The 26,936-nt window shown below is 45.4% G+C and overlaps 1 protein-coding gene across 1 annotated transcript in view; it reads right to left on the bottom strand.

Moving 5' to 3' along the window:
• RNF150 (ring finger protein 150) overlaps positions 1–26,936 on the bottom strand; it is a 682,925-nt gene that overhangs the window by 152,597 nt on the left and 503,392 nt on the right. Inside the window, exon 3 of the mRNA XM_069631193.1 lies at positions 23,487–23,558. Coding sequence (XP_069487294.1) covers positions 23,487–23,558 — 72 coding nt within the window. The remainder of the gene's footprint in view (positions 1–23,486; positions 23,559–26,936) is intronic.

The following is a 26,936-nucleotide window of genomic DNA, read 5'->3' as shown; positions in this document are numbered from 1 at the left end:
CTCTGCTCTCCGGTCTTCGCTGCGCAAATGCTCCCGCATTCGACAGCTTCCACGCCTGCTCCCGGGCTGGCTTCACAACAATGTAAGTATGTTGTTGATTTTTATGCAATGTTGACAGCCTGGTTTGGGCCCATCGTACAAGTTCTTCCTCTCTTTCACAGGATCCATGTTCATAACTCTGTGGGGCCAATTCATCTCACTGTTTAAGGACATTCAGGTTTTCTACCTTATAACAATACATAGTTATTATGTCCAGAAAGAGGTTAGTAGAAGAAAGATATGCCAGAGTGTGTGGGGGTGGGGGGAGGTGACTTTCTTATAAGGGCTGTACTTTAGATGTTCGTCCTTGTCCCCAGAGGGGGAGTCCCTCTCCAGGGGATAATCTTGTGTACCACCCCCAAGGGGACAAACTGGTACCAGCCTCACCTCTCTGGCCTCATTGGAAAGGGGTCCCCCTTGGGGAGTAGTGACATCTAGGGAATCATCTCAATACACATACGTACAAAGCCAGCCAACTCTCAAACCACATGGCTACAAGCATGTTCTATCAGCTATCAGTCTAGCCCACACAAACTAAGTGCAATCAATGTCTGTAGGCAGCATGCAAAAGGAGGAGAGATCAGTCTTTCATGCAGCTAACCTTTTACATTTTACAGACACTCATCGTTGGCTCGCAAAGTTGTTTTGTCCACAAAGTCGGATAGATTTTATGAAGGGCGAGTAGCATATACAAGATGTTTGAAACCTTTATTCAACATCTACTTTGTTTGCAGTAAATGTCAAATAAAAGTTTCAATGTGCATGGCTGGAATCTGGGTGGCTGCATTGTGTCAAACAAAGTGGGTTTGTAGTGACATGCACCATTTTCAGAAATCGCATTATAAATGTGTTGTCCTCCGTTGCTATGGGTCGAGTGCATTTCTCTTAGGTTGCATAGGTAAACTAAGTTACCCGACCTGCAGGTCTAGCTTAAGTTTAAAGAATTTTCAATGCCTGACTGACTCCTCTCACAAATGTCTTTTTTTAGCGGTAAGCAAAAATGCTGTATTGTTGCTCATTTCATCTCTTGGGTACAAATAACATCCGGTGGCATTAACAATATTAGTAAAAAAATTGCTAATCAAATGGGTCTGTTTGCTAATCAAAAACATTTTAATTATCAAACTCTGCTATTCAATTTTTGAAAACAAATTTATGCCTTGGAGAAATTGATTTAGAGCATCCTGGAAACGCCAACTGGGGTTCCCTCCTGGGAGAAGGAAGAGCTAAAGTCAGTAAGAGGAGAAAGGGAGTGAGTAGAAAGATACATAACTGAAGAAATTCGTTTTTGTGTCCAGCGAGAAGGGGGGCTGCACTTTGGGGTATTTGAGAAAGATATTGGCAGAGAAGAAAACAAGGGTGATTCCATTTTGAAGAGGAAGAAGGGAGAGGTCATTTTGGAGACAAAAAAAGGAGACGTTACTTTCAAGTGGAAGGAGGAGGGGAGAAATCAGTCTGGAGTTGTACATTGAGGAGAGGAACCCAGCAGAACAAAGGGTACATTTGTGAGAAGGGAGCAGACTTGAAGTTGGTATACACTTGTGGATACAAGAAGAGATATCATCACAGGAGAAAGGACTGAGTAGTTCGGTAGCTTGATCGAGCTGAACCATTGAAGGAAGGAGAACAAGAAGCCACTCACAGAGGTCGAGAGAATAGGTAAATTCCAGAGGAAGAGTGGACTCCTTTAGAGATTGTAGAGGATGGTGGAAATATATGAGAGTGCCATTATGCAATAGGACACAAAGGACAGAACAGGATTAGTCAGGGAGGCAGGGTGGAGGGGGGCACAAAAAGAACATCAAGCAGAGAGCTGGATGGAGTGGAAGGATAGGGCCCACAAGATCACCCCGAAGGTGCCAACCTTCAGCCCAACCTGGCAGAAAGTCCTTGGCAACCAACAAGATAACCCAGCTGAAACCTCTTGGAGACCCTTAACCAGAGAACCCTGAATGATCTATCTGCCTGAAAAATCACAGCTACGCAGTTGGAAAGTCTTCAGACCTGAGCAGAAAGATAAAGGACAAGGTGACCCCTCTCCTCCCTCACTTTCTATTATGAGGATCAATAATCAGCCTCCTTGAAGCGGGACGCATTTGGATTTGCAATTCTTTTGTTGGGACTTGGAGGAACTTTGATACACTTTGATTTGCACGCATCACCTTGGATTAATTGTTTTCTTGGAACTTTGAGATACTGAAGCTTTCTTTACCAACCGCTTTTGGAGTAAGTGGGGACAACCCCAAATTTCGGCTGATCACTTTATTGACTCACTTCCCTCTTTCTCAAGTGTGACCTGTACACTTGGAGCTTTTTCCTGCTACTTCAATGTAATCACAGCCACCACCCTTCGATCTTATTTGCTACGTTTTGGCATCATCCAGACACGTTCCCTTGTGTCCTGTACTTAAAAGGTTATCAAAAGCCCTAAAATTGTATATGGTGCCAGGTCTCAGTGGGCTCCATCACACAGGTTACTAATAGGTTGGAAATAGGAATAAAATAGGTTACAAGAGTATGTATTTCACTTATTCCACACTTGAAGAAAACATTGCACATTCCAAGACTCTCTTTATGATGATGTACTTATTCAAAATAAATAATTACTATGCCGTAAGGATAGCTTTGAGGACAATATAATGCCATTTAAAGACAATACAATACATCGAGCACACTATAATAGACCAAAAGGATTAACAACCAAAGACAGAGGGAGCCCTCTAAACAAAATAGAAGAGTTTAAAATGGGATATCAGGTAAACAAGAGCATTCCAAGTCGTTTGAAGAAAGGTAGCTGGTTAGAGAGGCCTGGCATGAAATTCCAGAAGTATGGGAAGTGGTGCCAGTGGTGAGATTGTATGACTAATGGAATCCTAAGGCACACAACATGTGTATTTGACAAGTGTTGTAAAGAGTTAGACCACAAGAATCTTTCTACGGTTTTCAAGCCATTGGTGAAAGCACTTTTAATGTGAATGCACTCAAGATGTGAAATGTTTCGGGCTAGAAAGGAGAAGAATCCAGTGAAGGGACACAATGGGCCTCAATCCGAGTCCGGCGGTAAACCTGTGGGTGCTACCAGCGGGTTACCACCGGACTCGGAATAATTTACTGGCGCCTGACTTCCCGGTGCCACCGGGCTATTCCAAGTCCGGCAGCCGAGAAGTCAGGTGACGGCATTTTCGTTAATCCCCATTCCCATAGAGTCCCAGGGTCAGACCTGTCGGACACAGTGGCTCCGGCAGGTAAACCCATAGTTTGCCGGTCCATAAACAACAGTGCTGGTAAGATTATCAGCACTGTTTTTTCCGGACCGGCAAACTAAGAAGGAGGCCCAATGACAAAAAGCCTGATGCTAGTGCCTTTTGGCTTTTGAAGTTGAAATTAGTACCCAAACCTTGGGCTGTTTGGCTTCTTAAGATGGCATTAGGCTTTCATCTCCCCGCTGGCTGCCTTTCCTTGTTCTGTTCAGCAGAGGTCAATTAACCCGTCATGTTACAATCTGCAGCTACTCGCCCCCTTCCTCCATTGCTTTTTCTAGGACTTTGTGAAAGAATGAAGTCAAAGGATGGGGCTGAAAGTATGCATACATTCAGGGGTAGACTGGGAGCCCTAGAAAAAATGTTCAAAGTGGCTCCATATGACACATTTTCAGAAAGTCTAACCCTTTTGCAGTGAGAGAATTTGGAAATAAAATAGGCAACCATACAAAAGTGGCTCATGGTGCAAAAGCCTACCAGGAAAACTCCAAAGTTGCCTATAAGCCAGTCCACCCTTGCACAGATTCCCATAGCAAGCATTAGACTCACAAACTAAAGGCTATATCACATTAAGTGTGCTGTGCATTTGCTGTACTCCTTATTTTACTCATGACAGAGAGTTAGCTAAATTAATTCATCACTCTTTAAGCTTTAGACTACATGAATATACTAAGGATCAAGAGGTCTGCTTCCTTATTCGGACGGGAGAAATCAATGGATACAAAATGACTATGATTAATAGCTATGCACCTCAACACAGACACCCCTTAACACCATGACTGGATTGCTTGTCATATACTGAACTACAAGGGCATGGTGATCACACAGGGAGGTGATTTCAACACTGTTCTGGATATGCACTTAGATAGGCCTTCATCCATCCCCTATACGAAGCTGCACAAAGAATTAAACAACTGTGATTTCTATGGTATGCTGGATATTTGGAGAAGTTGCTATCCTTAGTTAATGAGTTTATTTTCGATTCATAATGGTTCATAATGCAGTGTCCCGTATAGATGTCTTCATATTATCGAGGACAGGAGCCAGATGGATGGAGGATAACTCATTCTCTAGTCTCTATTCAACTTAATACACCTTCTGATAACATCATGCACAAGGGTATGGCGAGTCAAAGCCGAGGTCCTGATTAATGAGGTCTTCTGATCTGACCTGCAAACAGAAACGTAAGGCTTTTTTAAAAAAAAAAAGAAATCTTGGTGTCGGTTGCCTCCCTAGCCACATTATGAGAGACATTTAAGTGTTACATAACCAGGGGTCTACATCTCTAAAGAGGTGGGGGAGGGGCGTTACGTACTATCTGTGCCGCTTTAGATAAATATGGAAAGGAGCTGAGCAAAATAGAAATATATTATTTCCCAGACTGGGATCCCAAAACATTCGCCTGATTGCATACAGTTGTGCAGAACTTTAAAGAGGCTGCACAGAGGGAGATGTGATGAATCTGGGGATCTCAGCACTCCTTCTCTGGGGAAATCTCTCCATGTGTCCAGGAAAGGCAGAAGCTACCCAGCCCCTGGGGAGATCACCCCTAAGGGGAGGGGGTGAGGAATCATCAGCTGAGACATGGCATATCCCACCCAGCCCACAACATCTTAAACCCCCCGACATCCCTCAAACTCTCATGGTATATTGTCATACTGACTTAGAAACTGACAAGGACTATCAGTCCCATGTATATTCACCCTTTGAAAACACTGGGTCGAAGAAGATGAATGAGTTATGAAGATCTCTAGAGAACGGAAGCCAGGATGTTTAAAAACCTGACAGCTGAAGGAAATGAGAGAGAAACAGACAGGAGCAGCCGGCTCCCGTCAGGTGGAGAGAATGTTTGGGCAGAGCTGTGCTGCAGGCGAAACCAGACAGAGAGCGGGAAGCCAGGTGAAGTGCTATCCGACTGAGGAGGACTGTGGGAACCGCTGTTCCCCGTATCCCGGAAGACTAGAGGTCAGGCAATGTCAGGCAGGAGACAACACAAATCCATCAGTCGACATCGGAACTCCGGCAAGCAGCGAAGATGGAGCGGGACGCTCCACTGATCCTTTGGCGAACACCAACAGCAGCTGAGCAGTGCGAAGTGCGGCAAAGCGACCACAGCAAACCGGTGAGCCCAGCGAGACGAGGTGGGACACTGATACGCTTCATGGCGAATGCCACGCAACCTGGGAGACAATAAAAGGAGTTGATTGAGTGAGCCTTTCACAGGTGGAAGGGAAACCATGAACTGACAGAGGGTCATGGACCCAATGGGTTGAAAGAATACGGAAAAGGTGGAGGCCTAACAAACCGTGAGAGTCTGGGACCTGCATCCAAAGTGAAGAAGCAGTGAAAATCCCTGGCAGGATAGTGAACCAGGCAGAAAGAACACTTTGTGGAAAGCCCTTGCAGGATAACAAACCAGGCACAGTCTGAGTTGGGGACTTACACCTAGGCAATTAAGTGAACTGAGTACCAGAGGAAGGGAGTCAATCCCCTGGCAAGGCCAAAAGTAGGAACCTAACCTTTGGCAGTTTTGAACTGCGATTGGAAGGTGAGACACACTTCTAGGGGGAGGAAGTCATACCCACTTGGAAGTGGGAGAGAATTGCGACGCCAGGCGGAGGGAATTATCCTCTTGGGCTATAAAGGACTTGGCTATTCTTTTGAACTTTTGTTTTTGCTGGAGAGAAACCTTGGGAAGGGAGTCATTCCCCTGGAACTGTGAACCTCATCTATTTGGAACTTTTGTTGGAGTAATACCATTTGTTAAAATTAAACATTTGCGCACTTTTAAAGCCAAAGACAATACCCTTAACACTGTAGAGTTAATTTTTAGAATGAGAGAGCAAGTATAGGATTTAAGACACAGGACATTTTTGCTTTGGACATTTTGACACCTGGCAGACCCTTAGTTTTGGTTGAGGTAGGGACCTACCTCCTAAATTAGGGATCGCAAGGCATTTTCCAACCCCTTTATTATGTAATACATGTTTATGCCAATCACTATTAGTCCTCTGTGTCCGTGTCTCATTCCTGGCTCCACAGAGAATAAAGGTTTGGGTTGCTAGAGCAGTGAGAGACAATATGGTGAAGTGCAAAACTCCAACATAATATTGGCATGTTAAACAAAGACCAAAAAACAAATCCGCTCATTCAGACCAGCAGGGGTGATAATCATCAAGTTGTGACTCCAAAATTGTACACGTTTGTGACATTTTTTACTAAATTATATTCACCCTCAGTCCACAAAACCACCCACACATCAAGTCGAACAATTTCAAGACCTAATAGCCCTATACTAGAAAGAAAATAAGGCTAGGGAAGATCTTAACAATCCAATTACAGTCAAGGATGTAATACTAGTGCGCTTGGCTGTACAAGATAAGGGAGCTGGGGCTCTTTAGTGGGACAGTGGGATAGGCAGATGTGGAACTTCTGTTGTTGATGCAAGTACCCAGTTCCTGAGTGCCAATATACTTTCTAGGGGCTTGGCGGAAGAAACTTAGGAGTATGATATCCATAGGGAAGAGCCCAACATCCGATGGAGTACAGTGCTTTGTGCGCCAATGTGCGAGAGTGTGGCAAAGAAAGAGAGCTTAGTTATGACTCAGTGTTGATTTGCTAATGGCTAGGCCTGTTTGGCCTTCTGTTGAGGGTTTTTTTGTAGTGTTGAGTGATCGGAGCTCTTAGAGCGGAGTCAGTCTGGGAAGGCATGAGTAGGCCTTACGGGGCAAAGAAATTGTACAACGGTGCCTGTCTCTCTCTCCGTCTCTCATAGATACATTGTATTCCATGAAGAACAAAACAAACATCTGCGAGATGAGGGCAGATGAGGGAAAAGGGTCAGCATTCAATCTCCGATATTACCACAACCTGCAAATGCTTAGGGAGGCAAGAACTTCAGGTTCAGTGGAAGTGCAGCTTAAAATTTGAGGAACACAATCACCCAGGTCAACTTCCTTGGTATGTTGGTTAGTAGGCTCAAATCTTACTCTAACATGCTCAGGTGATATGCTCAATGGCCAGCTGGGACCTTTGCAGAGTGAAGGGCAAGGGATTTGTCAGGCGTTCGTCAGGGCATTGGTCAAGGCAGGGGCCCGAATGCCTGCTGCTTTCGCCAGAAGTCTACCCTACCATCTCCCACAAGCCCCAAACTCTTCTCATACAGTCCAAAAATAATCCACTTTAATAAATAACTTTGGAAATGGGAAATCACCAGGAACAGATGGCCTTTCAGGGAAATTGTACAAAGTGTGGTGAACCAGAAGTAGTCTGACAACTTCATGACATGTTCCAAAGAGTTATTTAAATTAAAAGAATACTCCTAACTTGCTCTATTTCTATGAGGGGAGTTCCCTAGCCAACAAACGTAAAACTAAGGGTGCACGCCAAATCCAAATAAAAAAGTCTTCTGTTTGAATCCTCAGCAGCTAACTGGTTGCATATTGGCAAAGTAATTCACCTTTCTTAGACCTAAGTTGTCATAAAAGTGAATTCTTGAAACTTGACCACGGTCCATTTCTAGTGACGTTGTGGATTAATATATATGTTCTAAATTTCAATCATAGGAGAGCTCATTTCATTGTCTGAATTGAGACCGATGCAAGTGCTGCGGAAGTAGTAAATGGTTCTTGCCTCCGATTGCCTGAGATGTCATACCACCCCTCTTGTTGAGTAACTTGTTTCAGGCCTATAGATCCAATCCCTGATTTCGCTTCCATTTGATGCTCTTTCTGCCAATGTGCAGCCAGTGGCAAGTGTGGGTCCTGACTATTAATGGAGGAAATGTGTTCCCTTATTCTCACTCTCAATGGCCATATTGTGCTGCCTATATATCTCTTGTTACAAACACGTCGTTTTGCAGTTAAGGAATTTCTTGATCATTACATTAGTCCCATTTAAGTCGCAGAATTGCTCTGTGTCTGGATGATCAAATTTGCACATTCCACGTCTGTAGAAAACACTGTCATCGGATACAGCCATGTTAATTTTTACACTTTGGTTTCAGTTGCTAGGAAAGAAGGACTCAATTTGTTTTTCAAAGTATCAGCACTTCTGAAAATAATAGCTGGTTCCTCATCTAGACATCCGTTTAGGTCTTTGTCAAAAAGTAATAAATGCCAATGCTTCTTAAGGGTCTTGCGGATCTCATGCTGGTTCTGAGAATATCTTGTAATTAATTTAACTTTCTCTCCTGGTTTATTTTTAGGCCTCAGTTTCTGTATCAGAGTCTCTTGTCTGTCCATTGATCTTGCCTTCGTTATTGCATACTGAATTATGTTTCCGTTGGTAGCCTTTTTCCTGGAATCTGGTTGACAGTAAATCACATTCCTTTTCAAATATTGCCTGATCTTCACAATTTCTTCTTGCTCTGATGTACTCACCCACTAGTATATTGTGAATGACTGATTTCTGGTGACTACTGCTGGCATACAATGTCGAATTTACTTCTGTGGGTTTCCTGTAGTCTTGTGTCATTAGCTTTTCACCTGATATATATATCTTGGTCAAAATTGATTTTCTTGACCTCAAGATATATGTATTGTGAGAATAAGGGAACACATTTCCTCCATTAATAGTCAGGACCCATGCTTGCCCCTGGCTGCACATTGGCAGAAAGAACATCAAATGGAAGAGAAATCTGAATTAGATTTATAGGCCTGAAAAAAGCTACACTCAACAAGAGGGGTGGTGATAAGGAATGTCATCTCAGGCAATCAGAGGCAAGAAGGAGAATCTAATCTTCGATTACATTATTATCAAAAAAGTAATCCAGGTGACAGGCGGGGCTAACAGCATCACGTGTGTTTATATGGAATACCAAATGGTGGAAACGTTTGGTAACGCGAGAAGGTAATAGTTTCTTACCTGTAACTCCATTTCTCCAGCATTGGTATCTTTCATGGATTCACATGCTTAGAATATTCCCCGTCGACAGACTGGGAACCCTCGGTAAGCTTATAGAGCCTTTTCCTATAGGAACATTTTCGACACTTTAGTGTCCTATCTACGTCGTTTTGGGCTGCGCAGGCACGCCCTACCAAGACGTAGCGATATAAATGCCCCGCCCCCGTGGCTCCTTCCAGATTTCGACCCCTCCAAGTGGAACAGGGTGAAACCAGAAAAAATGCGAAGATTGCATTTCGGGGAGGACGGAGGGCGCATGTGAATCCATGAAAGATACCAATGCTGGAGAAATGGAGTTACAGGTAAGAAACTATTCCCTTCTCCAGCATTGGATCTTTCATGGATTCACATGCTTAGAATAGAATGCACAGCAGTGAACGTGAAACAATGAAGGAGGTGTAACTGCAATCGACTAATCACCCCATTCTGCCAAAGAAAACGAACCATGATTACATAAGATTCGAAATTAACCACCTGTCACTGTACTGTATACCGCAATATTCATAAGTTAAAACAGGATACATAAAGCACGCATTGGAACCACATACGCATGTTCGTGCATATAATTAAAAGCATATATATATATATATATACACATATACATATATATATATATACACACACACACACACACACACACACACACACATCCAACCAGCATAGAACCCTCTCGAAGAGAAAGGGCTTACCTTATTGAAAGAGATGCTGCAAGACTGCTCGGCCCATTTGAACTTCGTCCGCATGCTGTAGTTCTAAGCAGTAGTGGCGGGTGAATGTATGGGGCACTGACCATGCTGCTGCTCTGCAAATGTCTGCCAGCGGGATCCCCGCCCATAATGCCGTCGACGACGAGGTCGCTCTGGTCGAATGGGCTCTCGGACGCCCTTGTAGCGGCTTTCCCGCTTTCGAGTGACCGAAAGCAATCGTCGACGAGACCCATCGCGCCAGACGTTGTTTCGAAATTGCTTTCCCCTTTGCTGAAGGGCCATACGCAACAAAGTGCTGCTGTGTCGATCGAAGTTGCTGGGAATGATGCAGGTAGAATTTTAGAGCCCTCTTGACATCGAGGGTATGCAGAACCTTTTCCGCTGCCGACAATGGCACTGCAAAGAAGGTGGGTAGGACCATGGTAGAGTGTTTATGAAAAATCGTAGGAACTTTCGGGATGAAACGAGGACTCATCGACAAGATCACCTTGTCCTTGAAGAATCTGAGATATGGAGGGTCTATGACCAATGCTTGTAACTCTGAGATTCGTCTAGCCGACGTTATGGCTATTAGAAAAGCCACTTTCCAAGATAGAAACTTCATGGACGCTGTGGCCATTGGCTCAAAAGGTGATTTCATCAAACCTGCAAGTACCAACTTAAGGCTCCACGTTGGTGGAAAACGCTTAACCGGGGGAAACGTCCGAAACAAACCTCTCCTGAAATGTTTAACTAATCTGTCACTAAACAAAGGCGTAGAGTTCTTCCTTCTTGTGAACCTTTAGAGATGAAAAAGACAAGCCACTCCTCGCCAAATGCAACAGATACGGGAGGATCTGTTGCAGAGTAACTCTCAGAGGTTCCACTTCCGCCTGCCCTTGGCACCACACACAGAATCTTTTCCACTTACACCTGTAAGACTTGTTGGTGGACGGGGCCCGTGCAGCCTGTAATATTTTTTGACAGTCCGATGGAATGGTCAAGGCCCCAAACTCCGAAAAGTCAGGAGCCAAGCTGTGAGGTTGAAACTGTTCGGGTGGTGATGCCACACCGTTCCTTCGGTCCGGGACAAGAGGTTGGAAAACCATGGTTGCCTCGGCCAACATGGCGCTAACAGGATGACTCGGCACCTGTACCTGCGTATCCACTGCAGAGTCCTCCGTATCAGGGGAAACGGAGGGAAGGCATAGAGGAACTTGTCCGTCCACGGGAAGGAAAAAGCTTCTCCCACTGAATTTTCCTGTGGCCATCTGCTGGCGTACATTTTGCACTTCTTGTTTGCCTTCGTGGCAAAGAGGTCCAGCGTCGGTTGTCCCCATTTCTGGAAGACCTTCGCCAAATGATCGTCGTTTATTTCCCACTCGTGAATCTGGTCCATCTTTCTGCTGAGCGAGTCCGCCTGCTTGTTTTTCACTCCTGGCAGATGATGGGCTATGATGGATACATCGTGCTTCAGCGCCAGGTGCCACACCTTCTGAGCCTCGTACCGCCTTGCTTTCGTAAATAAAACATTGTCGTGGTATTGTCTGTCAGAACTCTCACTGTGGATCCCCTGATGTGAGGCAGGAACGCTCTCAGGGCCCAGAGGACTGCTCTCAATTCCAGAATGTTGATGTGTAGGAGAGATTCTTTCTGAGACCAGCGGCCTTGTGTCTGCAGAGTGCCCATATGCGCTCCCCAGCTGGTTAGGGACGCGTCCGTCACCACTGTGAACTGGAATTCCGGTTCCTGCAGAGGCACTCCCTTGGAAATATTCCGACGATTCCTCCACCACCGTATGCTTGACCTGAGCTCGACGTAGTCGACGGTCAACTGGTCTGACCAAAGGCCCTGAGACTGCGTCCAACGATCTGCCAAAAACTGTTGAACTGGCCTCATGAAAAGGCGACAGTTGGGCACTGGATGAATGCAGGACGCCATAGCTCCCAGGATTGATGTATATTTTCTCACCGACAACCTGGAATTGATCTTCAGCTGGCCTGCCAAACGACTGAGCCTGGTGATCCTGTCGAGGGATGGTTTGACTAATCCCAGATGGGTGTCGAACTGGGCACCCAGAAACAGCAAGCTTCTGGACGGCGTTAATGAGGATTTGTCGACGTTTATTGCAAACCCCAATCGTTCCAATAGGTTCAATGTGTCCTGTAGACTGTCGTGCGTCGACGACGGGGAAGATCCCCTCACCAACCAGTCGTCGAGATACGGGTATACACATGGTGGCCCTGCCTCCTCAGCCAGGCTGCCACCGGAGCCAGGCATTTGGTGTACGTTCTGGGGGAAGATTTTAGTCCAAAAGGGAGAACTGTGAACTGGTAGTGATTGTGTTCTACCACAAACCTGAGGTATTTCTTGTGTCGCGGACACACCGGTATGTGAAAGTATGCATCCTGCAGGTCCAGAGACGGCAGTAAATCCCCTTTTTGAACTGACCCGATTACCTCTTGGAGCGTGAGCATCTTGAACTTTATATTCTTCAACAACTTGTTCAGTTCTCGCAGATCTAGGATGGGACGCCATTTTCCATTCGGCTTTTTCACCACAAAGTACCGGGAGTAAACCCCTTGACCCCTTTGCGACGACGGGACCTGTTCTATAGCCCCTTTTTGTAGCATAAGTGCTACTTCCTGCAGCAACACGCTCAGATGGGAATGAGCTACACGCACCGGTGGAATATGCGTAGGGTTGCTTTTGAACTGCAGGGAATGTCCGTATTCTACGGTGTCCAACACCCATTGATCTGTGGTTATCAGCTCCCATTCCTTGATGTAACATGATACTGTGCCCCCCAGAACGTTCCGATGCCCGTCGTTGCTGACTCTTAGTTTGCTTACCCCTCGTCGACGACGAGAAACCTGCCCTTTTCTTAGAGGCTTGGTAGTCCCGGCGCTGTCTAGCTGCTTGTGAAGCTCGTCTGTATCCTTGAGAGGAATATGTTGATCTACCGAAGGAACGGTCCCTGGAAGAGAACCTGGAGTTCCCCGAAGCTCCTCTGAAGGGACGAAAAGACCGGGAACCCGACCACTCTGGAGAGCTCCCAAAGAACGCGCAGTGTCCGAGTCCTCCTTCATGTCCTTCAGGGCTTCATCGACCTTCTCGCCAAAAAGGAGGTCCCCTTCGAACGGCATATCCAGTACCTTGTACTGCACCTCGGGTCGGAAGTTGGTGCATTTCAGCCACGCCTGCCGTCAGAGGACCACACCGTTGTTCACCTGCTTGAAACCAGGCTCTGCAAGATCTACTGCGATGTTAATTGCATGATTTGAAGCTTCCTCACCTTCCCTGACTAGCAACATAGCCGCTTTTCGATGTTCATCCGGAAGGTGTTCGAGTATGGGTGCCAGCCGGTGCCACATTTCCCTGTCGTATCTAGCGACTATGGCAAGAGAATTGGCCGCCTTAACCGTGGTAGCACCTACCATCAGGACTTTCTTGCCGAACGCATCTTGGCGTCTAGCATCACTTTCCGGGGGAGTCGTACACTTGTGTTGAGCCCTCGCATTTCTCACTGCCGCCGCCGATACCAAAGAGTCAGGTGTCGGTTGTGAGGAAAGGCACTTGGGAGTAGAGTCCGGGGCCTTGAATTTCTTTTCCAGACGACCTTTAACCGCTGGCTCTGAGAAAGGGTGACGCATGGTCTGCAGACCTTCCTTCCACACGTGTTCTAGGATGGGTACTGAAAACACTGACTTTCTCCTTTGACCCATGTGGTCGAAAAGAAAGCAATCTTTCTTTTCCTCTTCTTGTGCGAGCCCAAATTCCTTGCAGGCTTTAGCCATCATGTTATGGAATGACCCGATATTGTCTGGGGGAGACGGCTGAGCCGGGCTCCTCGGCGTTTCTAACTCCATATCGGACTCCCAGGTCGGATCCCTGGAGGGGGAAAGTGAGACTATTGACGACGCCCTGCTGCCTGATTACGAATCCTACAGCTCCCCTTCCTCGCGCTGTGGAACCGAGAGGCTTGCTTCCGGAGGCCCTGCAGCGGGGGTTGCAGGTGGAGGACGGCGAGACGGGCCCGGGTCGTCGACGACCAACCCGGCCGGGGATGTTCGAGGCAGTCTATCGTCCAGTGTCCATAGCAGAGATTGCAGCGTGGATAAGACTTCCAATGATAGAATCGATTGTGGATTCAGCAGAGGGGTAGACCCGGACAGCTTTCGGAGACAGGCTTGTTAAGTTGTAACCCCAGGTCTGCCGGGGCAGCTACCCTTTCGACCTCGTCCCCCGAAGACACCGACAAGGCCTCTTGCTGTAGGAGTGTGTCCGGTAAAACTGGGTCGTAGACCTCTGTGCACCAGGCCCTTTGAGGGATATCCGTCGACGAAGCCACAGTTGGTCCTGTCGGCGCCGTCTGCAATGCAGGTGCGGTAGATGTTAACTGCGTCAATGGCAGAGAAGTCGTCGACGACCGCCCAACCGTCGACGACGGTGGTGGTCGTGCAGGTTTATGCGTTGCTCCCGCCTTTTCTGAACTCGACCTGCGTTTTTCTTTTTCTCGACTCGAGGTCGATCCATGACGATCGACTGAGGAGGATTTTGATTTGCCTTTATCTTTTCTCATCGAAGATGAGGACGAAGAGGCACCTTTCGACGCCGATTCCTTGAAGCGTCCTTCCGACGACTCCTTACCCACCGGTCTAGGCTTCTTCACCGGGGGCTCCGATGACGATGAGCGGCGCGGGGCCCCTGAAGATTTCGATGCCGAGGCCACGCTGCGTGTTGAGCACACCTCTGAAGGCAGGTATGCTCCCGCTCCATCGTTCAACCATGCGACAAGTCAGCCGAGTGGTGAGGGTGCCGACAGTAAATGCAGTCCATATGCGCATCCCCCTCGTAGACCTTCATTAGGCCGCACGTAGCGCACGGGCGGAAAAGTGCTTTTCCTGACATCAGGAGAAGAGCGCACCTAATCAAGTAGAAAAATACACGAGGTGTTCCCACTTTGGAGACGGTCGAAATCTGGAAGGAGTCACGGGGGTGGGGCATTTATACCGCTACGTCTTGGTAGGGCGTGCGTGCGCGGCCCAAAACGACGTAGATAGGACACTAAAGTGTCGAAAATGTTCCTATAGGAAAAGGCTATATAAGCTTACCGAGGGTTCCCAGTCTGTCGACAGGGAATATTCTAAGCATGTGAATCCATGAAAGATCCAATGCTTGAGAAACATACATATAAGGGAGACTGTCTCCATGAGCAGGAATGTGTCTGGGATGCAACGTTCGCAAAGAACAAGCAGTACAATATAAAGCTAACTGCGTTAATGTAGGAGGAGGGATGTGAGTTTTGAAATACGCGTCGGAATGAATGAACACAGCTAAGTACCATTACGGTGGCCGCACGCTACTGTAACACTTGCAGTTACTACAATAAGTAAACAGGTGTGTGAATGGTTTAAAGAAGGATGAGATTTATGAAATAGGGGGCTGAATGAGTACAGACAGGGAATTTCATCTGCGGTGACCGCGTGTTCAAGAAAATACTAGTAGTTGACATATCTAGCGAAACATGCGTTATAAGTGAAGGAAAATATTAATTGCAATGAGTGCTTATGAAAGCAATTTATATAGATTTTGATAGAGTATCTGTAACAAGGTGAATCATGGCTGCTGAGAGTGCAGATGTTCAAGTAGTGGCAGACGACATATGAAAAACAGAATTTAATAACGTGGCAATAGAAATATATACGAAAAGCCAAATGTGAATGACACTTCAAATAATTGTTTCCAAATTACGAATATAAGCAATGTTCTCAACACAGCATGACCAGGGATAAGCCCTTTAATGAAGATGTTGAGAAGAGAACTTACATACAATGAAGTAACTTATCAAGCTGAATTGGTGAGTCATAAATGCTAAATATAGCCAATAAACTTGGAAATTAAATTATTTGTGATGAATTAACTGAACATCTGATTACTAATTACCTATTGGAATTTTTCTTTTACCTACAATCCTACCCTTTACCACTCCTATGGTTATGTTATTATATGATACTTTATGTCCAGTTTTGACAAAGGCTTAATGCCGAAACACATGTCAACCAGGACGTCTTGGAATTAGTAATGAGAGGACATCTTTGATTTATTAATTTAAACCCTTATTTTGAAAGTAACAAAGGATACCAGTGATTCATTACTGAACTAAAATGAATCATTAAGTAGAAATTGAAGGAAACGTTAACAAACAAAAAAACTTAAAAGCATCTAATATAGCATTGAGCTCAGCGCTCAATTGAGAACACCAGACTGGACTTTAACTACTTAAATGAAGGAGGGGGTACAACCTCGGGCGAATCTTAACTAAAAAAAAATACATACATTTATTTTTTTAACCAACGCTGCAGTGTCAAACTCCATAATACCCCTACTTGCCACAAAATAAATATGAATCAGGTCCAGGTTTCAAATCAAGACGCCAGGCAGTCTGGGAAATATAGATTGAAGCAACGCGCTACAGATATTGAGAGGGCTTTCTCTGCCACTTTTAAATCCAAGACAAATGAAGAAATGTACACTTCACATGCACGCATACACTCCAAATTGTTCTAAACAATTGCTGAGATTCAAGCAAGAGTAATTACAATAGTAATAGCGAAGCAGCTGAATTAAAAGAGCTTACTTAACAGATTGCCTGGGTGACAACCTGCTTGGGTGACTTCTTCCCGGATGGCCAATTTATGTCCCTTGAGGCTTACAAGAACAAAGGGAATACATCTGCATTGAAGAACATACTGGTTTTATTTCCAGCTAAGCCACAAACAGAGTTATTACAATTCAATAATGGCTCGGGGGGAAGGTTACACTTATCTTATCCGTAGGTATGGGGTATGCAGAACCAGTTCACAGTTCCAGAAGATGCATGGCATTGCACATGTGCTCAGACAAGACATGCAGTCCTACATGCTCCACACGCTCATTCATTTTAAAATGTGTACACCAAATCTACTACTTGTCGGTCAGGCTACATAAATAGTATCCTGGGCCTTTCAAACATGCACCCACTGCAATGCAGACCATGCTAAGTGCGATCATCTACCATGGCTGTGTAGAGAAATAAAAGGAGTTCTGATGAGTGGTGCAATTGCGGGTGAGTTTGTGACAAAGTGCCTCCTTGCAGAGCTGTTGTGATATACCAAGGCAAAAGCGGCACATGCTCGGAAACCAGTAGGACTTAGGCTTGCATTAGCTTGAAGATGTATTGCAAAGTCCTGGTGGAAAGACCCGGCCACTAATGTGAGATCATGGCTGCGTGATGTCACCTACTGCTGCAACAATTAATATATTAACATGGCATCACCAGCACCTGAGCCAGTGGACATTTGGATCCCCTGCAGAAAATACTTGCCGAGTGTAACGAACACATAAATCATCCCCCTCACGGCCGGCAAATTAACAGATATATTGGAACATCTAAGTTGGGTCAGTTAGTAGGTACAGAAATGCTCCCGGTATAATGCAATGTGAAGACATTCGAAATGTTGAACACTTGTTTATATATGAAGAGTACAAAGAAATGTATTGTATCTTGCTGGAATGCATCTTAAAGCATCGTCTCTTTTGCGGTCATATCATTTTTCTTTCTATTAAAAAAAAACAAAATTGAAAATGTGCATTTTTGGGATACAGATATGCCTCTCCAAAAGCGTGCAGTAATTGCAGACCTGCGTCGGCATGCGTTCAGCGCTTTGGTGTCGGAAAATTCATATGGTCTGAGAGATGTTAGGCAACCTCAATGCTAACAGCAGGGAAATCAACCATTGTAACTTGAAATATGAAACATGTTCTCTATTATGATCTATGCATCAAGCACCTGTCTCTCATAGTGGACGTCCTTAAACCTTTGTTGCACTGAATGCATTCTTCCCATTCCTTATAATGTACTGACTGTGTGATCAGATTTGTGCTCTCTGCACAAAATGCAACTTCCTGCGCCCTACATTTACCATCTTTCTACTGTATGTTTGCATTTGAAAACTTTAAAGAACACCAGAGAAATGTTTTGTAGGGTCAAAATATGAAGGCATGGATTCCCAGCTGTAGGCGAGGCATCGCCACACATTTCAATTGGGGCCCACACATCTTCTGCTGGCCATGACGGAAAAGAGATAGCTTTTAAGTGCAGCCTCTGCGATCAAGCAATACACTGTTTAGGGGACATGGGGAAAATCTGCAGAAGCCCACCTCAAGTGCGTATTCCCCAACTATGCAGGCAAGTGCAAATTCACAAATCAGCTGTTGGCTCCTCCATGATGGGCAACAGGGTGCCAACCTGCCACCCTTTACGGAGAAGCCAAGCCAGTCAAGAGAATGCACCAAGTGCTTGCTGAACTGTAGCAAGCAGCTGAGGATGCACTTCGGGTTGGATTTCTTGGTTAGCAAAACATGGGGCCTTGTTACAATTTGCCAGTCTGAAAATAAGAGTGCCAGTAAGCTCACCGACAACATTGTTTCCGGACCGGCAAACTTGGAGTCTGCCTGCTGGGGCTGCTGTGTCTGACCACAGAGGCCACAGAAGGCAGAGCGGTCACGGAAGCGCCAGCACCGTTAACAACGGTGCCAGCACTTCGAGTCCCCACTCCCATAGAGTCCTATGGAAATTCTATGGGAATGGGGACATACCTTTTACCGGGGCCTGACTTCCCGGGCCGTCAGTGGCACCGGGAAGTCAGGCGCTGGTAACATTTTAGGAGTCCAGCAGCAACACGCCGGTAGCACCAGCAGGGTGACCGCCGGACTCGTAATGAGGCCCCATGGTCTGCCTTGGGTTACAGTTCCCTACCCAGCTGAGGACTTCACATGTGGGCTGGCATGGTGGAGGGGACAATAACCATGGCTGGAAAATGTTTTCAGTCGGCCAACAGGAACGTGTGGCACACCAGAGATTAATGACTGGAAGCCATTTACTGATTAGTCCACAGGAATTCCACATTCCATGCAATGTGCTCATGAAGCTTAAACAACTGCTCTAAACTAAGACAAGGAATTAAAGATTTTACTTTCCATAGCATTTGACATCAGGCTATGTGTAAATATTTTTAAAACGTGTGCCTGTAAAGAGCAACAGGTATCGAGAGCAAAGCTGTGCAATATTGCCAGAAGAAATTAAATTAGGAAAAATTACATTTATCGTACAATGGGTTAACCATGACTGCACCGTCAGAAAATAACTCTTAAATGGGCTTAACTTTAGTGGAAAAAATGACATCATTCAATTTACAGCAGTCAACGCTTCAGTTGTGGATGACTAACAGAATATACTCAAAATCGATTCAAGTCGTAAACTGCCGGCTGAAAAAGCTCCGGCCAGCAAACAGATCTTGCAGGGGCTTCATCTATAGGTGGGACAACATGATATGATATATTATAGTTTATTTATATAGCGCCTATACACAATGTGTTTCAAAGCGCTTCAAGGCAAGGGAGGGAACATGGGAAAATACAATGACAATTACATTCTTACAGACCATGAACAGTAAGGATGTGAAAATAACTATCGTACTCGGCCTGACCACATTTCAGATAGTGCAAGAGCTAAGACATAGATAAGGAAGGGAGGGGGATGGTGGGAAGGAAATGGAAACAAACAGGCAACTACCGTACTAGGCCTGATGACATTTCTGGTAGAGCCGGAGAAAAACAAAAGGTGAGGGAGAGGGGTGCAGAAAGGGAGGGGAGGAACAAAACAAGCGACTATCGTACTAGGCCGGACGACATTTCAGATAGTGCTGGAGGCGGAGGCGGGGGTATGGGGGAATAATTAAGGGGCGGGGGAGGACACAGACGAGGTTGCTATCATACTAGGTCCAGTAATCAAGGAAAACAGGCAACACCTGTGTGCGAGAAGGGAGGGGGCACAAGGTAACATTACAGGGGACCAGAAGGGGTGGGGATGGGAGAGGGGACCAACACCTGGGTCACAGCTGAGGTTACAAAGAGACAAAGGAGAACTGAGATCATTATATCTAAATAGACAAGCTAGGAATTTGCACCCCATGATGAATAGTGTCAAAGGGCAGATGACGAGGGAAGCAGGTGGTGCTCTCATCCCCTCGTACATAAATGGCTTCATTTTTCAACAGAAGAGGGCTGTCTCCATCAGAGGTGGGAGGGCCAAATAATTCATGATTAGAGCCGAGCCATGGGGTCTGTCAGGGCTCTCCGAGACAGATGTGAGACAAGATACCAAAAGGTGCATACCTGACATGTTCACGAAGGGTACTGGATCTGTTACTGATCCCCGGTGGCCTATTTCCATGTGTACAGGAGGTGGAAATTGATCAACGAACTTTGTCGTATCATGCACCTGCAAAGCTCTCCTTGGCAACGCCTAGTAGAAGACCCACAGTACTGAAGGACCAAGCATTATGCAGTCAAATGGGAGGCCATTACACATTCCCGGGAAAAGTGTGATTCTGGTCTCACACTGGCAGCTGTCTGGGACGCCATGAGGGTGGTCATTCGGGGTGAGCTCATTAGTCAATTGGCAGCTTATTTAAGGGAGCGGAAGCTGGTCCGATTGGAATTGGAGGGAGCAGTGACAGCAGCTGAGGTGGTGCATTAGGGGTCTGGTTCTCTGGCTTCCTTAGGGGTACACAAGGTGACACGCAAAGAAACTGGGGCGTGGGCGGAGACGCCTGGCTGACAGGTATGCCCAGGCACTGTTATAAAGCAAGAAATTCTATTATGCCAACGGGAATAAATCCAATCGCATACTGGTCTCCAAATTGGAGAAGCTGAGAACACGTAATAACATAATAGCATTACACGATGATATGGGGGTGTTACACGGGGCAGAGTCAGACAAGCTCGAATTACTGCCAATGAATTTCTCATTGGTATTCATGGGGCGAAACTATCAGAGGTGGCACAGGTACAGTACCTATGGGAGGCTACAGTTCTACGTTCGTCAAGAAAGTGGAGTGAGTCGCTTGAGTGGCACATCTTAGCTAGTGAAGTGGAATGGGCGATCGAATCCCTTTAAAACAAAGCCCCAGGCCCATTTTTTTTTTTACAAGTAATTCCATTCCCTTCTCGTCCCACACCCGACAGCTATGTTTACTTTGTTCCCGGGGCCTTGGGGGCGTGGTGGGGGGGGCTGGGTGATCACTTCTACTATAGGAACATCTACAACTGTCCTAATTGCTAAGCCGGGAAAGGAGCTGACCAGAGCGATTTCTACTGCCCCATCGTTTTAACCAATAATGATTATAAACTCTACTCTAAAATCTTAGCTCGACATTTGATGGGGGGTCTTTTCCCCCCTCGATTGTGGATGGTGATCAAACCAGTTTCATAATGGGAAGAATCATATAGGACAAGATAAGGAGGGCCTTGGATGTAATTGAAGTGAACCACAGGACAGGGGTGGAAGTGGGGTTCGTGGCACTAGACGCTCAAAACGTTCGACAGGGTGAACTGGGGCTATATCCAGACTGCTCTAGGCCTTTGGGCTTGGGCCCAACTTTATTGCCTGGGTACTTGCTAATTATCGGGAGCAGCCAAGCTCACTTAAGGTAATGGGCACGATTCCCCGACCTTAGCTGTAACTATGGGAGCCAGGCAGGGGTGACCCTCTCTCTGCTGGTGTTGGCATTGACAATGGAGCCGTTTGCCTGCCAGATTAGAAACAATGCAGGAATCACTGGGGTGTCTTTTGGGGTGGAGCGAATACAAGATCTAACTGTATGGGGAGGATGTTCTTTTCATTCTGTTGAACCCATATGTATCCTTAGACGGAACTTTACAGGAGCTAACATCCTTCCAAGGGGTTCCAGTCTTCACAATAAATTATGATAAATCGCATTTGTCCAGCATTTCAATTAGCCCAGAGAATTGGAATCGCTTGGAGGCGCTTGCTTCAATATAATGGAGTCGGATGGATATTCACTAACTGCGGGTACAGATCCCAAATAGGGTGTCTAGGGTGTACTAGTCTAATTTCTCCTTCCTCGTCAGGGTCCTTGCGGAAGTCTTAACTATATGCAGGGCAGGGGAGGGCGATATCCTGGTTTGGCAGGATTAGTGCTATTAAAATGAACCTGGTTCACAGACTATGATATTGCTGCCTGGCACTACCGGTAAGAATTCTCGATGCAGAGCTGCGTACCTTGCAGAATAAGATCTTCCACTCATTTGGGGCGATAAAAGGGCATGGGTCTCCAGAAAGGTCCCGATGATAGGCGCGTTATAAATGCCATATCATATCATATTGCAAGAAAGCGAGATTTGGGGTATGGGTAGCTGGGGATTAGAAACCTTACATCAGCTATACAAAGACAGAAGCCCATTGTCCTTTAATGAATGCAAACAGGCCTTTTCTTTGAATGAAGCGGAGCAGTTCCTCTATGAGCAATTGGGCTTTTAGTCACCTTGGCCATCAATTAGAAAGGATAGGAGTAGACCTCTGTGCCCTCTTGAACTCACACTCCATGCAGGCTCTGCCAAATCTAAAGTGTCAAGATTATATAAATTGCTGGATACAGGAGAAGGTATTACTCGCCTGCCTTACGTGGGTAAATGGGAAGAGGATCTGGGAGTCTCAACAGATGACGCATGGCTGTGTATTTGGGACCGGATGTATAAATCATCCAGGTGTGCTACTGACAGGAAAGGTGCATACAAAGTCTGCTACCATTGGTATCTTACCCCACAGAGACTTCAACACATGAAAGCTGAATATTCGGCTAACTGATGGCCGGGGTTGCAACTAGGCGGGATCGCTCATTCATAGGTTATGGCATTGTTGGAAGGCCAAAATCTTTTGGAATGAGGTTTTGACAAAAATTTAGGAGACACAGGGATCCAACTACTGAGGGAACTGTTGGTCGTCTTACGGTGATGGGGTGTTCGTTATCTGGGCAAATGGCATCTCTGATAGGACATTTATTACTGACTGCTGGGCTGGCCATTGCCCGAAACGGGAGGAATCCTTGGGACCTCATGGTCGCTGAAAGATTGTGGCTTTGTGTGAAGGGAGATACAGGAAATATGTGGCTACATGGAAACCATTTGTGGACTACACAGGGCAACACCCACCCGCAGTGGTGAAACCCCCGCTTCTCAGGCATTTCTCGCAGCTGTAATTCTCCAAAGAGGGGGATGATAGCCGTGATGGAAGGCAAAAGTGGGAGGAGGAATGGGTGAGCCTGTTGCAGGGATGAAAATGTTGGGTGGATCACTGACTGGGGAATGGATTTATGAACGAGCAGGACCCTGGGGAGGTTCACTTTGGTATGCGACTTTGACTGAATGATATGTATTGTATGTACATTTGTCTTTGCTCACAGTTTGTTAAATAAACATTGTTTAAAAAAACAATTAAAGGGAAATAGGTAAAGGGGAGTGTCAGCATGCTACACTGTTTGAAGCTGTGATGCATGGCTGCTGAAGTTGGCTTTGTAAATTGTGGGTTTGGTCTCAAAGACCTGTAGAATTTCTTTTGGGCCATCAATAGGGAAAAAGAATTGCATTATTTTTGTACTTTGCGAGAACATTCCTTAACCCCTCGGGACAGCATTCATTGAGATGAACACCATTAAGGTTATTTCCTTAAATAAAATAAACGTGAAAAATATACCTTGTCGCCTTTCTTGATAGTTCGGACTTGAAGCTTACTGATTGCTTTTTTTGCAGCATCTCCAAGTCGTCTCTGGGGGAAGAAAAAAAAAGGATATTACTCATTGGACTGTGTACAGAAGCGATCACCACATTTTCATAAAATATCTAATGAAGCAGCAGTGAATGCACAACACATGGGGCTACACTGGGCCAGGTCAATGCTGTAAACTGGTTCGGGACATGTCTGAAGGAAGAGGATGGAACCAAGATCTAAAAACTAGAACACAAGTACATGGCTCTTTAATATGACACAAGAGCACTACTTCCTAGACTTCAAAGCCCAATCAGGTATGTTCTTTTGCTGTCAGTTTTTTTTGTTATGTCAAAATGACATCGAAAAAACTCAATTTTAATTTATTGGGGGTCCTCCAAACCTCCCCTCTCTCTATTAGGTTATCCCTATCCCAACCATCTCCTTACCCCTTTTATCCCTTTACCCACCCAATGAGTTTTATCGATGCAATTTGTCTGTAAAAAGTACATTGAAAAAAAGCCTGGCAGCAAAACGACTGTATACCATCATATGTGTACACATTGTGATGGATCGAGGTTTTTCCTCGACTCAAACAAATAGCATATCTCTGAACCCCTGCGGTGGAGAGGTGGGAGACTGGTGGGGGACACCTAACTGCACACTGTGGACAGGAGACGCAGCTGGTCAAGCCGACAAAATGCAGCGAAATAAAAACACCACCTGAAGGAAAAAGGCTTCAGCCTCCCTCACAACCAGCTAGCAGCACAGCTGAAATAGCACAGGGGTAGAATTGTTACCTCCCATGTAAAGAGACCCAGGTTCAATTCCCCATTAAGGACCTTGGGTAAATTGAATTTAAATTAATAAAATAAAAACTACAAAACCATAATGACATGGTGAAATAAAATAAAGGTTTATTTAACAGAGCAAGAAGAACACAGAGAGCCATACCTACCACCTTCCAAGTAGGAGCAAATCAGATAAGGTGGAGAAAAGACCGTATGTAGGAAGGTTAATTCAAACCCTTTATTGACTGAACCGATTTTCAAATTGACCAATAGGGGATGAAATACCCTGGGAGGTCTATGATGCAAGCACTATGGTAATTACACCAATGAAGAAGCCAGACAGTTCACCCAATCAGTAGTTGGCTAGTGGAGAATGGACAGTCTAAAACAAGAGTCAGTTCAGTGTTAGGATGACACAGCTGGGGACTAGTTTCGGTGGTTTGGGGAAAACAATAGAGATGAAGCAGGGGAAGGAAGGCTGCCTTGTAACTCCCCTGCTGTGCAGAAGAGGGAAACATGAGAGAGCCCAGCTGAACACAGAGGGGAAGAGGAGGGAACAGCCTTTACCCCTCTGTTCCAGGAGCCCAGAGGAGCTGTAAGAACGGCAAGCCATGCTAGCCTATGAAAGGGACCTAAAGTTCCCCGATGAAGGAGGGACTGTGGGTAGCCCGACTACTGCTGGAGGGGAAGAGATGAGAAGATGTGAGCTCAGTTCAAAGGAGTCACATAAAACACTCCTTGTTCCCAGTGAATACACCCCATGAAAGGGGATGAGAATGAAGATGCCGCAAGAGGGGATGAGAGTGCCAATACCCCAAGAGGGTAACCACAGTCGAGAGAGAGAGAGAGAGAGAGAAGACACCCTGGAACAGGGATAAACGAGAAATAACCGGTGTGGAGACAATGGGAGTGTGAAGTCCTAGAGTGGAAATGAAACAACCCTGAGTGGGGTAGACTAGTGAAAATGGCACTCAGAGGTGGCCAGAGAAAGACTGGAATTTCCCGAGACAGACTTTCTTTGGAACTACGCTTGGCACACTTAGCCATTATACCGGGACCTGAAGAACCGTTCTGTTGAAGGAAACCAGAGTGGGAGTAAATATGGATCAGAAGCAGTCAATCATCTTTTTACTTGTTAAACCCTAGAACCATGTGTGTTAGTTTTTCTAGGAAATTAGTAGGCTAGTTTAGAATTTGGGCTAGGGACTTATGTTTTTAGACATCCCGACAGTGATAAGTTTTCCTTCAACATTTGGGTTTTAGAATAGGGATCACATTTTTTTTTTGTTGGTCATTTTCTTTGAAGCTGGTGAGGGAGTCGGACCAACTAAGAAAATAAAGATCTGTGAACATTACGTCCCAGAGTCGAGTCCTACTTCTGGCTTGCCATGGCATCCACTGCTATTACTTCTGCTAATGTTTGACTACCTCTGCTGTGCAGCAAAAAAATTCGAATTAGGTACCGGGATGGGAAATAGATGTCTGAAACCTTAGTAAGAAACCAGTGCTAAAGCATTGATGCCACTTTTTTCGGTCCAGCCTCCTAGAAAAGCTCTTTTCCAGAGAGCCCCCACTTTGGTGACATAATCTATGTAACTCACATTTCTAGAAGGCCCATTTAGCTACATCAGAATTTCTTGGTCATGTCATGGCTGACTCCAAAATGGATATCATGTAAAAGAGTCTATTTTAGGATTCGGGAAGATCCGGTTTGTGGGAACACCACCCTCAGGGACCAGAAGGAACGTAAGAAAAGAACAAGGGGGGTGGTGACCCGATCTCTTAATGCCACAATCAGGTCATCGGTGTGCCTACTGTCGGAAGACCAAGCCACTGACACACTAAGTCAAAGGTTGTGGGTATGTTAATAACACTCAACCTATCCAAAGTGAAAACACAGTTGGAAAGATAGCTTGATGTTGCACATTCAGTGTTTACACAACACTAGACTCACGTACTAACCCCACCATACTTTATGTGTGTGTTATACCGAATTTTTCTGGCTTTGTTAAATTTCTTCTGTGTTTATTCTTACACTTGTGAAGATTGCTTCTTTTTTAACAAAGAATTTTTACATAGTTTTTAGTATGATTAAAAATTAAATTATTTGTGTTATCTAGTGGTTGTTTCTTCAAATATCTTTCCAACTGTGTTTTCACTTTTGGATAGGTTGAGTGTTATTAACATACCCACAACCTTTGACTTAATGTGTCAGTGGCTTGGTCTTCCGACAGTAGGCACACCGATGACCTGATTGTGGCATTAAGAGATCGGGTCACCACCCCCCTTGTTCTTTTCTTACATGTCACGTAAAAGAGACATCACAGTATCAGAGAGCCAATATTGAATGTGAGTTCATGTTTAATTTCAGTTGTCAAATTAATAGAAAAAAGAAACCACACTATTGAATATCATTCCGAGAATTAATGTAAAAAAATCATTTCAAAAGACAGCCAAATTGAAAAGTCACAGCAAACAGTCATTTGAACTAATTAGGTAAAAGGCAGCATTGCTAGAAATTGCACATTACAATCTCTTTTGGATACCACCATTTTCAAGCACATCAAATGCTTGTATTTTTCGTCATGGTTAGGATATAAATTCTACACAAAGCACAAGAAGCAGGATGGTTGTTAAGGATGCATGA

Source organism: Ambystoma mexicanum, chromosome 6q, assembly GCF_040938575.1.
Source record: "Ambystoma mexicanum isolate Mex_15411 chromosome 6q, UKY_AmexF1_1, whole genome shotgun sequence".
NCBI lineage: Eukaryota > Metazoa > Chordata > Amphibia > Caudata > Ambystomatidae > Ambystoma > Ambystoma mexicanum.
This window is presented reverse-complemented; position numbering and strand designations above follow the sequence as displayed.